This window comes from Mchenga conophoros, linkage group LG6 (assembly GCF_057382185.1).
Source record: "Mchenga conophoros isolate Kocher_MC1m ecotype Shallow Benthic linkage group LG6, M_conophoros_male_GT1.1, whole genome shotgun sequence".
Taxonomy (NCBI): domain Eukaryota; kingdom Metazoa; phylum Chordata; class Actinopteri; order Cichliformes; family Cichlidae; genus Mchenga; species Mchenga conophoros.
This window is the reverse complement of record NC_140531.1, coordinates 16,591,492-16,606,170: the sequence shown is the minus strand read 5'-3', so window position 1 is coordinate 16,606,170 and position 14,679 is coordinate 16,591,492. Positions and strand designations below refer to the sequence as shown.

Here is a 14,679-nt window from a genome sequence, read left to right as displayed (position 1 = left end):
GACACAACTTTTACTTTGAAGGCGGACTCTGGCGGACCATTACACCACTAGCAAGAAGGTGACACAAGGCAGGATGAATTCATGCTTTCATGTCTTTTATGCCCATTTCGGACCCTGCCATCTTGATGTCACAGCAGAAATCAAAACCCATGAAACAAGGCAACCTTTTCTAATCTCCTGTTGTGCAGTTTTGGTGAGCCCATGTGACTTTCCGGACAGAAAAGCCCCTGGTGCAGTCTTCTGCTGCTCTAGACCATCTGGTTTGTGTTCAGAGATGCTCTTCTGCGTACCTTGGATGTAACCAGTAGATCAACAGTAGATCTACAATCTTCGGTTTTGAACACATCTCATCTTGAAGAAATTTCTTCAAATTTGCCAAAAGCATACACTTGGACCACAAACAATTTAATATTTGGAAGTCAAAGGTCAAAGTCATCAAGTCTTTATGTCTTCTTAATTTCAGCAATGCCTTGAAGGTAAGAGGTCGAAACACAAAGATGGGGACCAATAAACCCTGGTGGTAGCTAATAGTCCACGCTGACCTTCAGGCTCTGGGACATAACGAACCACATCTGTCATAATTAAGCACTGGTACATGATTTTTAAAGCTGTAACCAGAATTATAGGTCACCGCTTAGATGTCTGCATGCAAAAGCCGAGCAACAAAGGTTAATTAATCCCATGAATAAAGAGGAGAGTGAAAATAGGGAGAGAGACAGAGAGAGAGCAGAAACCAAGCGCGCAGCACGGATAGAGTTTCTCCCGGCGAGGGATCACTTTGACCTCCATGGATTCAGTTTCCCCTTCCTTGTGACTCACACATCAAAGCTACACGCGACACGTTGATGCTACACAACGGTGGGAGCAACTATGATGCTTTTTCTTTTCTTTTCTTTTCTTTTCTTTTTCTTTCTTTCTTTTTAAATTGTGGGATAAACTTATGGTGATCGCCGAGCGCGCACTGCGGTTCCTGCCTCGGGGCACCATGGGCTCGTAAGATGCCTTCTCTGTGGAAGCGGATAACATTCTCGGTGGCCTCGGCGCTCTGTATCGGCTCGGTGGTCCTCTTGGTGGTGGCTTTATCCACGGAGCGGTGGGTTACCGGGCGGATCCTCTGTAAAACCGGGGTGGAGATAGTGAATGCGTCAAATCCCGAGCTGGACCAGTTCATCGGGAGCATTTATTACGGATTGTTCCAGGGAGGAAAGACCAAGAGGTGCGGGCTCGGGGACAGGCGGTCCAAAATTTACAGTAAGACGATTTCAGACTTTTAAAACTACACCGATGCTGTCTTATTAGAGTAGAACAACACGTGAGCATCACTTTTGTTTATTTTTACAGGGGGGTTCACCCTGAACTCAAACTTTGTTCTTTTAGTTGTGACATGAGTATAAAACATTTACTAAGATATGATCATAGGCCTTACAAAGAAGCTGATTCTGTGAACTCAAACCACTTTTACACTCACAAAAATCAGCGTGTGGCCTTATTTTAATGAATATACCAAAATTTTAGGGTTTGGGTAGCAAACAAAATACTAAAATTATCTAAGTTTGTTTGCTATCCACAAATTTACATAATAATGTAGAGGGTTACAGCTCTACTTTTTATACAGTCCAACAGAGCTGACAAGATGCAGTATTTGATTCTTTCTGCTCTCTCCAGTTTTCCCAAAGCTTGTGCGGACACTGAACGGGGGCCTCCACATGATGGTGATCCTGTTCCTGCTGGTGGCTGTGGGTTTCGCGCTGGTCAGTCTGTCTTTCTGCATTTACAACGCACGCAAGGTTCCATACCAGAGCATCAAAGGGCACAAGGGACTCTATCTGTGGAACTTCATCGCTGGTATGTCCGGGTTGGTATGTCTCAGATGATGCATCATTTTGTTTCTTGTCCTTTCCCTGACTTGCCTGCTCCTCTGTCTGCAGCTCTGTTTGGTGCCCTGGGTGTTCTGTGCTTCCTGGCAGCTGTCAGACACCACAGTCTGACCGAGCGAGTGGCAAACTTTAGGGAGCACCTCTTCGTCCTCGTTGTCTTGGATGACAGTCTGGACTGGTCTTTCTGGCTCGGCGTAGGCAGCATTGCAACTCACTTTGCTGTCTGTGGAGTGGTCGCGATGAGTCGTATCAAGCTGCCCAAACCGGAGATCAAAAAACCTGAAGAACCGACTGTCTCTGCTGTGGACCTGCTGTACTGAAGAATATTGTTTTTTAGCATTTTCATCACTAATGATGGACAAGCGCCAACCGTCAAAACAAAACAGTGCCAGGGCCCTGTTCCTTTGAAGCTGTAACTGAGTTTTAGGTTAATTACAGCCAAAATTATGGAGTCATAACTACATAAATTAACAAGTTGGGACTAAAGTGGCGCCTAACTCACATACAAAGCCCAGGCAAATTCGTCCTTACCTTGATGATCATGCAGCTGTTTGAAATGACTAATGTATTAGTATAAATCTGGCTTTGATGCATATGGATTTATACATTGTTATATTTGATTTTTCAGAGTAAAAGTCAAGCTTAAAAGTAAACATGCCAAATCTCATACTTTGAATGAGTGCTGCAGTGTGCAGCACAGATCCTAAAGTCAGTATGAAAATATATATATTTTTCTTTTAAATAGTCGTGTAAATAAAGTGTTAATGTGTAATCCTATGTTTGTACATCATGAATTTAATTCAGACACTTCAAAGCTCAGCAATACATGTCTGCAAAAGAGAATAGAGGGTTACATTAGTTATGTCAATCATTCACACTAGAAGAAGATTCACTCTCCTTGGTCAGTCAGTTCATGCAGGAGACAGACATCGAGATAGAAGAGATGGACTGAATGAATGAAAAAGCTGCAGAGCGTCCATCCTGAATTACACCTTTTACCGCATTCATCATCTACATATTGTTTGCAAATACATGATTATTTTCCAATCATATTTATGTGTTGACAAAGACAGAGTAGTGTCTCAAGTACGGGGTCTCTGTCAGGTCCTTTTCTGATGCTTTTTAAAATTTACTTATTTCATTTTTAAAAAGTTTTAAATGCTGAGCTTGAGAGATTCTTAGCCGATGATGCAATAAATAATTGTATGATGTGTTTAAATAAAGGACAGTGCTTTTAAGTAAAGTCTTCCTATGCAGCTTTCTATGAAGACAAAAAAAGTTGTTTGTTAGCAAAAAAGTGAAAAAATTATTTTGAAAAAGAGTTCATGTTACATCAGCAGGTCGAACTATTTCAGAGTCTTCAAGATCCATTCTCCCTTCTTCATAGAAACGTGTGTTCAGGCGTCTGTATATAAGATAGCATTAAACATCAAGTGCTTACTTTTTTGTGACTAGTTTATGACTTCTCTGGACACCAAAGCTTTGTTTTTCTTCTTAAGAGATTGTCTACAGCAGGGGTGGACAATCTTCCCAAAGAAGGCCACATGAGAAACTGAGACTGTTTCTTACGCGGCCTGACATTAATTTGAACTTTTTCTAATTTACTGGACTGTCCCTCAAGAATAGTTTCTAATGTGACCCCATTGGGAAGATTAACTACCCACCCCTGGTCCACAACATATAACGTCCGATATCCCTTCATTCACACACATATACACATGGTTTAATGATGTTAGAGAATCCCCTAAAAATCATTCCATGTATACAGTTAACTTTTATAATGGAGACGTGCTGTACCTACTACTAATATTGATCAGAAGAAGACTGATGATGCTTTTTAATGTCAAGCTTGAAAGAATATTTATTAGTAGATTCATGTTATAGTCAAAAATAAAAAATACTGAAGATAAATACTGTGTGTGTTTTTATCTTTTTGCAGTTTATGTCAAGATTGTTTTACTTAGTGAAGTCAAACAAAGGCGATTGTATCAGTTTATATTACAGCCATTTTAACATACAAATAAGGAACCCGTGAAAACAAATATAAAGTGTTCATTAAAAGTATGAAGTTGCTACATGTTTTTCCAGCTTTAGGTCTTCTTAAACTGCTTTGATCGCCAAATAATATCACCAGTATCCGTAATACTGGCTCTTAATCAATTATCCATCTGCCGCTAGGTGGCGACAAAGCCCTCTCTCCGTCGTCTCACTGTGACGTACAAATAAACGCGACCGATCGGCTTCCTCTCGCACATGCTCAGTGTACGACCTTTAAAAGTGATTTATTTGGGCTCTCGGTGTGTGTGCAACAGATGACAATGTTTCTGGTGAGGACAGCTGCGCGGACGGCGGTGCGGACAAACTCCTGCAGGTCGTTTTGTGTCTCACACACTCAGCTGAGCGACAGAAAGGTGAGTTTAGCATCTGGTGACAGTTATATCATCATCATCACCACACGAGGCTCATTCAGTTTCAGATCAGTTCGGCTCCGTGTGTTGGTTCAGATGCTCTGCAGGTTCATGCGTGAGAATGTGGCCGTCTGCATCTTTTATCATATTAAACGGTGTTTGTGTGTCTACAGGGTCTGGTGCTGGGAGTGTTTGAGAAGGAGGAGGAGGAGGAGGGCACTCTTCACCTGACAGAGGCGGCTGCAGGGTTTGACAAGTCTCTCTCCGGAAAGCTCTCTGAGCTGCTCAAACTGTGAGTCTCTTTTACCTGCAGACTGAGAGTGAACAGCATCCTTTGTGTGCGATTAGCCTCATAAACATTTGTATTTCCCAGCTCTGGGCCTGCACTCAAGAACGGCAAAAGCAGAGTATTTTATGGACTTCACAAGGTAACAAGGTGTGACTTTATGTTTATAAACCCCCGTCTACTCAGTCTAAGATCTCCTGATGAATGTTGTTTGTGTGTCTCCTGCAGGACTTCCCATGTGTAGCATTAGTCGGTTTGGGTAAGAACAACGCAGGTGTTTGTCGCACAGAAAACTGGGACACCAGCAAGGAGAACATCAGGCAGGCTGTGTCAGGTATGCCGTTGGTGTGTATAACAGAAGGAGTAAAGTGTTGTGCAATATGGCTTAAATGTGTTATGGACTGGTTCTTATATAGCGCTTTTCTACTCTATTTGAGCACTCAAAGATTTATACAACATTCCCCATTAATACAAGCATTTTTTTTTTTTTTTTTAAACTTCAGCGAACACTTCATCAGCCAGGGATAAATCCACCAATCTTCTGATTAGTAGATTATCTCACCCATCTATCCATCCATCCTCTTCCACTTATCCAATACATGGTTCTGGTGGCATTCCTACATATTTCCAGTTCCTTATGATGGATCTCAAGGTGTGAGATATGCAATCTCTCCAGCGGGTTCAGTGTCCACCACGGGATCTCCTTGCAGTTGGGTGTGACTAGAAAAGCTCCATTTGGAGGCATCCCAACCAGATGCATGAACCACCTCAGCTGGCTCTTTTTTTTTTTTTCTTTTTTTTTTTTTTTCATCTATGACATATCCCAAAGTCATTGACCATTAATTTTATCAGCCACAAAGTTAACTCTGCCTTTTCTTATTCCTTCTGTTTGTTAATCAAACAGTCATGCTATAATAATCTGTCAGTGTGGAAACTGCTGTTATGCTTTGACACCCTTAGAAATGTTTGTACAAGTCTAAGGTGCGTTTGCGAATGAGTGCTTGTGTAATCCGTGTACTCTGGGTACTGGAGCATAGCACAGCACCTCTGAAATGCTTTGGATCTCAAAGTGAAAGTAAATTTAAAAAAGTGCATCCTCTGATTCGGACACGAATGTTACCTATCTTTAATGCCTCTGGGATGTTTAAAAGGTAAAAATAAATGCATCATATTTGACCTTTAGCTCAGAGGTAATGCAGATTGTCACCTTCAGGTTCTATTGCACAGAATTGCTTCTGTTGCATGTTACATCTTCATCTGCACTCATTCGGGTTTATGCTGAATTCGTACCTGGTTTGTTTCTGTCATTCATGCGCGTTCAGCTGGCTGCCGGTTGCTTCAGGACCTGGAGGTGAGCCACGTGGAGGTGGACAGCTGTGGTGATGCCCAGTCAGCAGCAGAAGGCGCCGTTCTGGGATTGTTTCATTATGACCAGCTCAAATCCAAGAAGAAGACCAAAGTAACAACGCAGCTTCACGGCAGGTAGATTCGAGAAACTGAAGCTCGCTGACTGTCAGAGGTTTTTAACGCTTTAAATACAGCGACATGCTACTTCCTGTGTCTGACTCTTCCTAGCGCTGACGTGGTCGGCTGGGAGAAAGGCATCGTGTATGCAGAGGGCCAAAACCTGGCACGGCTTCTCATGGAAGCGCCGGCCAATCACATCACGCCTACTGCTTTTGCCAAAACCATTGAAGAGAAACTGGCTCCACATGCTGATCGAGTCACCATACACAAGAGGTGAGTGTTTCGTTAATCATCATCATCCCCGGCACCGCTTTCAAAATCAGGAAGAAAAAAACATTGATTTTAAACTGTTGTATGTATATATTATTTCTTCTTCTTCTTCTTCTTCTTCTTCTTCTTCTTCTTCTTCTTCTTCTTCAGCTCTGAGCACTGATTTGGTTGTTGCAGTCAGTTACTTTATTTGTTTATTTTCATAATTAATTGACTTGGTGAATAAGCATTATTATTATTATTTAATGAATGAATGTATTTATTTACATTTTTTTCATATTTTTTTTAAAGTCATGGGCTGATCTGTTTTCTTTCATAGGGGAACTGATTTTCTTTGGACTTGTTCAATTGGTTGAACAAGATGTTACCATGTTTATATATATGAAGAGTAGATGAAGTAGAAGTGTTTTTGTCTAATAAACTGTGCCATTGTAGACCGCAGGCTTGGATCGAGGAACAACAGATGGGAGCCTTCCTTAGTGTGTCTAAAGGTTCAGAGGAGCCCCCTGTCTTCCTGGAGCTACATTACAACGGTTCTCCTGACAGTAAGCAGCCTCCGCTGCTCCTAGTGGGGAAAGGCATCACGTTTGACAGGTAACACACAGCAATACGGGCTGGGATCAGATACACCATACAGTGCTGTCTTTACGATTCTCTGTCTGTAGTGGGGGCATTTCTCTGAAGCCCTCTGCCTCTATGGATGCGATGAGGGCCGACATGGGCGGAGCTGCCACGGTGTGCGCCTCCATCGTCACAGCAGCATCTCTGAAACTCCCTGTCAACATTGTCGGTGAGCATCTTGATATTAAATACCCTGTTTGTTTGTTTTTTAAATTTATTTTTGTCATACATAATATGTGTAAGTCTGAGCACTTCACTGCCCTGATTCATTCAGGTCTGGCCCCCTTATGTGAGAACATGCCCAGTGGGAAGGCTACTAAACCAGGTGATGTTGTCAAAGCCAAGAATGGAAAAACAATCCAGGTTAGTGGAATCCTGAAATGGGCATCGAATTGCTACCTGAGTGTGCTTGTGCCAACACTGTGGCTCAAGTGTTAGAGCGTGCCATCTACCAGTCAGAAAGCTGATGGATCAATTTGCAAGAACTTGGAATTGCTTCTGAATGTTAGAAGGTGCTTGGACATGGATTAATGTGCTGTAAGAATGTGCTTTTGGCTGGTGTTTATTATTAAGGGGGAAAAAAATCCAAACCTACATGGCCCTGTGTGGAAAAAGTGATTTCCCACTAAACCTAATAACTGGTTGACGACCCTTGGCAGCAACAACTGCAATCAAGCGTTTGTGATAACTTTTCCAGCACTGCGGAGGAATTTTGGCCCAATGATCATTGCAGATCCCAAAGGGTTGATTCTGTTAGTCTGGACGTAGCGTTTTCAGTGGGAGAAATGATTTGTCACTCATCCAAATGACTTCTTCAGTCTCAGCTGACTGCAGGTTTCCCCAACCTTATAAACAGTATATTTGTACAATGACTGACACCAGCCCACTGAATGAACAATGGGCTGTGAGGTCAGTTCCTTTATCATTAATATGCAGATTGTAATGACCATTGATCAACAACCAATTAAGCCCAATTATTTGCAAAATTGTTGTAATTCAGCCCCACTGGAGGGTTTTCAAGCATGAGCTGCCTTTTTAAGGTCATGTCACAGCATCTCAATTGGATTCAGGTCAGGACTTTTGACTAGGCCGCTCCAGCGTCTTCATTTTGTTGTTTTTAAGTCATTCCAAGGTGGACTTGCTGGTGTGTTTTAGATCCTTGTCCTACTGTAGAACCCAAGTGCGTTTCAGCTTGAGGTCACGACTGGCTGGACAGCCTCCTTCAGGATGTTTTGGTAGACAGCAGAATTCATGGTCCTATTTACCACAGCAGTCCTCTAGGTCCTGAGGCAGCACAACAGCCCCAGAACATAACATTACCACCACCCTATTTTACTGATGGCATGATGTTCCCTTTCTGAAATCCTGTGTCGGCTTTATGCAGATGTAATGGAACACATACCTTCTAAAAATTCAACTTATGTCTCATCAGTCCACAGAATGTTTTCCCAAAAGTCTTGGGGGGTCATCAAGATGTCTTTTGGTAAATGTGAGATGAGCCTTTATGTTCTTTTTGGTCAGCAGTGGTTTTTTTCCTTGGATATGCCATGGATGTCATTTTTACCCACTCTCTCTCTCTCTCTCTCTCTCTCTCTCTCTCTCTCTTATTGTTGAATCCCGAACTCTGACCTTAACTCAGGCAAGTGAGGCTTGCAGTTCTTTAGATGTTGTTCAGGATCTTCTGTGACCTCCTGGATGATTCATCGAAGTACTCTTGGAGTAATGTTTTGAGGCCGGCCATTCCTGGGAAAGTTCGCCAGTGTTCCATGTTTTCTCCATGCCTGTATAATGGTTCTCAACATGGTTCATTGGAGTGCTTAGAAATGATTTTGTAACCCTTTCCAGACTGATAGATCCCGATTACTTTGTTTCAAAAGTGTTTCTTTAGATCATGGTATGATGTGTTGCGTTTTGAGATCTTTTAACCTGTCAGACAGGTTTTATGTAAGTGACCTCTTGATTCAACAGGTCTGCCAGTAATCAGGCCTGAGTGTATTTAGTGAAACTGAACTCAGCTTTCCAAAAAATGTGGTTAATCAGAGTTAATTTATGATTTAACAAGAGGCACAACTACTTTTTCACACAGGATCGGGTAGGTTTGGATAACTTTTCTCTTTCACACCACTATAAGTACCAGGACATTTACTGCATGTGTACAGTTGTACAGTGTTTTTGTTTTTGTGTTCCAGGTTGATAATACAGATGCAGAGGGCAGACTGATCCTTGCTGATGCTCTCTGTTATGGACATGTCTTCAACCCCAGAGCCATTGTCAATGTTGCTACGCTAACAGGTAGGATTTCTTTAGCAGTTTGTTTACACGGTGACATCAAATTTTCTTTATGCTGCAAGACATTAATCATAGACAAATGTCAAAATCGTGGCGTATTTTGTCTTCAAGGTGCGATGGATGTAGCGCTCGGCTCAGCGGCAGCAGGAGTCTTTACAAATTCTGACTGGCTCTGGGAGCAGCTGCACAGGGTACTGCAGATACACGTTAAAACACGGTGTCTCAGTTCATCAGCTCTTCTGTTAACGTGTGTGTGTCCGTGTTTGTAGGCTAGTGTTGTGACAGGTGACAGGGTGTGGCGGATGCCTCTGTTCCAGCACTACACCAAACAGGTGACTGACAGCCAGCTGGCTGACCTCAACAACATCGGCAAGTACAGCCGGTACGTATCTGTGTCTCATCTCCTGTTAGAGGCATCGCTGCAGCAGAGAGACGTCCAGTCAATGCTCCAGTGTGCAATGAATTGGAATTTTTTTTCTTCTTCTCATGAGTGATTTCTTTTTAGTTCTGGTGGTGCGTGCACTGCAGCTGCATTCCTGAGGGAGTTTGTCAAAGCTCCTCACTGGGCTCATCTGGACATCGCCGGTGTGATGAGTAACAAAGACGAAGTCCCCTACCTGAGGAAAGGCATGTCTGGAAGACCAACACGTACACTGGTGGAGTTTGCTGCTGGTCTAGCCCACAATGGCTAAAAGGAGATGGACAACAAATATTGATTAGACTATTTCCCAATCTTCTAGCAAGACTCAACAGTGTAGGAACAGACCGAGGGCCAAACACGATGGTCAAATGCCACACAGTGTGAAACAGGCCACTGGATAAGCTGATATAATTATATGAAATGGAGATATTTTTGTAAAACATCTGAGCTTCACTGTTTCCATAAACCACATGCATCAGTCTCAGACCAGTCCCTGGTCCTGTTGTCATCCTGAAGCTGTGTAGCATCAACAGTATTTTTTGTAGTATGAATAAATAAATTCTTACTGGTAAATAAAAACTGTTTTGTATGACTGTCACTGTTCAAACATGCTCTATTGAGAATGGATGTACACGGTGTACCTCATTATAGTCATGTGATGATTTATTTATTTATTTTTAAGAAAAGAAATGTGGACAGTACCTTGCTAGTTTAGGGGCAAGGCACTGCCCCCAGTTTTTTATTTAAATTATTTATTTTCTTTTATTTGAAGGATTCTGGAAACCTGGCTGCAGATTTGCTTCCACTCAGAGATGGCAAAATGAGTGAGCTGGCCTCTCCTCCTGGATGATACCTGACTCACTCGTCCCACAGGTGTTCGATGAGTTGGAGGTCAGGACTCTGCATCATTTGAGTGCACCCACACTAAAGTGGGAAAACCGTTTCTTTGAGGACAAAGACTTGTATGTAGGGGTGTTTAAACTACGTTTGCATTCCACTACAGTGATGCAGCTGCTGCCAATTTCTGGTACACAACTGTACAAAATATGAGACATTACTCAGAAGCTTTAATGTATATAAAGATATAGATTCCTATCATCTCTCAGGAGGACGCTTTGACTAAATTATGTCCCCCACAAAAAAGCAGCAGACCAGAAAGATATTGCCACTGTGTCCCAAAAGATGTGCAAAAGGTTGTCCACCTAAGTTTGGCTAGAAAGCTCTGTAGACTGTATACGCATGCGCGGACTGTAGAGGGGAAAAACAATCGGATCAAGATGGCTTCGTCCATGAGTGGGATGTTTAGCGGCCAGCAGCCTCCTGGTGCACATCCTGTCGGGGGTCCCGGCGGACCGGGCCAGCCGAGTTTTGCTAGTGCCGCTCCCAGGACGCAAGGAAGCAACACGCTGGTGGATGAACTGGAGGCTTCTTTTGAGGTAGGAGTCTTCAGTGCTGGCTTCCTTTAGCTGTGCATGCTAACTGTCGCTAGCAGCTTTAGCCGGTTAGAGTTAGTGTTTGTTTGCTGGTGCTGTTGTACCGCAGGGTGTACCCATTTTACATTCAAGTCCTGTTCTTAAAATTATTAAAAATAATAATAATTATTATTATGAGCAAGTATTGTGGCGTGTAACAAAGTCCCAGCCTCGCCCCCTGTCTGTGCCCTGCTAATTAGCAGACACTTGGTAACAAACACACGGGCTGCTCTTTTTTTTTCTAACACCTAAAACACCATAATCCTCCCTCTTTGTCACTTAACTAAAGAAAAAAAGAAAAAAACACAATAGACACACACTTCACACATCATGTACATCTGACTCCTTTGTTGGTTTAATGCGCTATGCTTCTAGCATTAAGCTGGGCAAACACTGTGCGATTTTTTTTTTCTTCAGTCGCGTCATTCAGCTCCTGCTCAAACTGTACGATTGAGTCGCAGGTATTAGAAGTTCGTAGGTCACGATACTATACGGCCCGATGCTCTGATGCGACCTGAGTGCTCATACTGTGTCTCTCGCTCTCCCTCTCGGTCTTTCACTCACACAGCCCCCCCATCATCAACTTTGCTAAATTGCTAATGGAAAACATTGAGCAGCAATGTCTATCCAACTCTTTTCACGGTTGTTGCGGTCGTTTTAATTTTGTGACGCCACGTCGAAATGTCTCGGCTGAGCTTGTGTCCAGACCACACGCTGCACTGCCACGCTGAGTTCTCTTTGCACAATATAAATTACACGACGGATCTTCTCACATGCGTCTAACTGCTTTTGGTTGGGGACCTTAGTTCTTCAAAAATAGCTGTGGTTTTATATTATGAAACCAGTTTCAGCATGTCTTTGGAAAAATTTACAAGATGACAAAGCTTGGAGACAGACCCGTACAAACACTTTCACACAAATGTAATCTCCAAAGAAAAAGGGTACAACCCAGATGTCCCAGTGGATATCCACAGATAAAGAGCTACTATCAAACCTCGCTGCCCGAATGAATGCCATTTATGTGCCAGGTGTTTATCACCTGACATCAGAAACCACTGTGAATAATGCTGCTGTCAGAGTAAATCTCTGCACCCAGTGACAAACACAAGAATGGAGCTCTTTAATGCAGACTGTATTTAAGTTTCACTAAGGCATAAACATAGAAGTAGTTCTAGTTACAGTTTTTTACTAGCATTGATGTCTTTATCGTATTTTTCCTCAGTTGCAAATCAACAGCATTGCTAATTTCTTTGTGTAGGTTGGGAGGCAGGTATTATTCACATATTTTAAAGTTTAATTAATCTATTTGGGGACAAGCAGTCTAGAAAACTGCCTGGACTCAAAGCTGGAACATCACTCATTCCACATCAAATCATCACTTTTTTTTAAAAGAACATTTTCTGCTTAAGCACCTTTGATTTGCTTGAAAGTTTCAGGGTTTGAAATTTATAATGATTGCTGTGAAATTTTAGCTTCATTTGTTAAATACTATTTTAGATATCTAGGCAGTCTGAGGCAGTGTGTGATCAGAAATATCTCAAAAACTTTAAAAAAATAAAAGCATGACAACGTAACAAGTATCAGTTCAACATTTATGGTACAGCAAAATAATTTAGGGAAAAGGGGATTAGTAACTCATTTCATGTGAATAGTTCAGATTTCCATCTCCACATGCCGTAATTAGCAGTCTAGTGCAACACGCTTACCCAAATACTACGACTGCTACGGCATGTTGACTGCTGCCATGAATGCTGCAAGACTGTGAACTTGTTTGACTCCCCAAGGCAGATTTCAGGGTGAGAAAAAACATGCTTGAAGTGGGTCAACAGATCATTTTTCTAAAAAGTATCTGATATAGAAAGGTAGCATTTCACAGAAATCATCATACATGTCATAATAATAATGGATTGCATTTATATAGCGCTTTTCAAGGCACCCAAAACGCTTTACAATTCCACTATTCATTCACTCTCACACACTGGTGGAGGCAGCTACAGTTGTAGCCACAGCTGCCCTGGGACAGACTGACAGAAGCGAGGCTGCCATATCGCACCGTCGGCCCCTCTGGCCAACACCAGTAGGGTAAAGTGTCTTGCCCAAGGACACAACGACCAGGACAGAGAACCCAGGGATCGAACCGGCGACCTTCCGGTCATAAATGCGCTTCCCAACCCCCTGAGCCACGGTCGCCCCAGATTTTGGACCTTTGATCTTAAAAGTTTTATGTTATGATTTAAGAATGTTGTCTCTTTTTATTCTTTAGGCATGTTTTGCATCCCTGGTGAGCCAAGATTACGTTAATGGAACAGACCAGGAGGAGATTCGAACAGGTCAGTGAAGCACAACACTTTTATTTTCCACATTTCACATTTTAGTCCGTATGCTGACATGTGTTGTGCTTATTGTAGGTGTGGACCAGTGCATACAAAAGTTTCTGGATGTGGCTCGGCAGACTGAGTGCTTCTTCTTACAGAAAAGGCTTCAGCTGTCTGTGCAGAAACCAGAGCAAGTGGTGAAAGAGGTAAACTATTGCAATGAATTGGGTCCACTTATGTTTCCAATAAATTTCCTTGTTATTTGTGCAAAATAAAATAAACAAATAGTCATGAATGTATGTATTATTCATTTTTCTCAATTCGTCAACTTGTCCTCTCACTTCAGGATGTGTCAGAGTTGCGTAATGAACTACAGAGAAAAGAAATGCTGGTTCAGAAGCACTTGACGAAGCTACACCACTGGCAACAAGTGCTGGAGGATGTGAGCGGCCAGCATCGTAAACCCTCAGACCTTCCCCCTCCTGGACCGCTGGCCTTTCTGGAGCAAGCCTCTGCAAATCTGCCCCCTGCCCCTTTAAAGCAAAACTAACACACCACATGTACAGTCACATCATTTGAAACTGCCCCGCTCTCAAAATGTGCTGTTATGCATCCAGTGTGTGTAATAAACCGCCTGGAAACAGCAAAACAGTCGCTTGCCAAAATAAAGACTCTGCAAGGTTGTGATTGACCTGAGTCCGCCAAGGCTGGCTGGAGATGACACAGAAACAAGATATGTGAGCTTGCATTCATCAGTTGTGTATGCCTCATTTGAAGTAATGGGCAAATAAAGTCTGGATTTGAAGGATGGCAGTGTAATGTGACTGTATCTAAAACAAAGAGCACTTTCCTGCAGAAATGTGGGGAGGTTATTACAATATTTCTACAGTTTTTTTCCTCTGTTTTCATTTATGTAAATATTTTCATTGTTGATTTTTTTTTATTGTAAAAATAAAATATGATAATTTTTGAAACTATACTGAAGTCTTAGTTATTTTTTTTTTGCAGAGTGCATTTTGTGATATAGTGATTGAAACAGGTTTGACCTCGCCCTGTAAAATTTCCAAGGTGTACTCCTCGGGTTTATTGGTGGGTCACAAATGAGTAGTACTCAACCTCTAAAACTAGCTTTGCATCGTCTTCTGATAAAACACTGAACCGAGCCTTTGGTGCAAACCAGAGGGTCAGTGTTTAAATGGCATGGAAGGATAAAAACAATGGGTTGTGGCATTTTGGTTCGGTATTGATACTCC

The 14,679-nt window shown here is 42.3% G+C and overlaps 3 protein-coding genes across 3 annotated transcripts; all 3 read left to right on the top strand.

The window, feature by feature from the left end:
• The first annotated feature begins 686 nt into the window (after nt 1-686).
• On the top strand, nt 687-2,197 carry clrn2 (clarin 2). The gene is made up of 3 exons (XM_085278630.1): nt 687-1,251; nt 1,666-1,845; nt 1,929-2,197. Exons 1-3 carry the CDS (start codon nt 999-1,001, stop codon nt 2,195-2,197), a joined length of 702 nt encoding a protein of 233 aa, XP_085134756.1. The 5' UTR covers nt 687-998.
• A 1,902-nt stretch (nt 2,198-4,099) lies between these two features.
• lap3 (leucine aminopeptidase 3) lies at nt 4,100-10,218 on the top strand. Its single transcript, XM_085276475.1, has 13 exons — nt 4,100-4,288; nt 4,459-4,577; nt 4,659-4,713; nt 4,800-4,905; nt 5,894-6,053; nt 6,147-6,311; nt 6,744-6,902; nt 6,974-7,098; nt 7,204-7,292; nt 9,119-9,221; nt 9,330-9,409; nt 9,488-9,600; nt 9,724-10,218. The coding sequence occupies exons 1-13, from the start codon at nt 4,190-4,192 to the stop codon at nt 9,908-9,910; spliced, it is 1,560 nt and encodes a 519-aa protein (XP_085132601.1). The 5' UTR covers nt 4,100-4,189; the 3' UTR covers nt 9,911-10,218.
• Nucleotides 10,219-10,874: 656 nt separating this feature from the next.
• med28 (mediator complex subunit 28) lies at nt 10,875-14,403 on the top strand. The gene is made up of 4 exons (XM_085276474.1): nt 10,875-11,075; nt 13,375-13,441; nt 13,520-13,632; nt 13,773-14,403. Exons 1-4 carry the CDS (start codon nt 10,917-10,919, stop codon nt 13,974-13,976), a joined length of 543 nt encoding a protein of 180 aa, XP_085132600.1. The 5' UTR covers nt 10,875-10,916; the 3' UTR covers nt 13,977-14,403.
• Nucleotides 14,404-14,679: the final 276 nt, after the last annotated feature.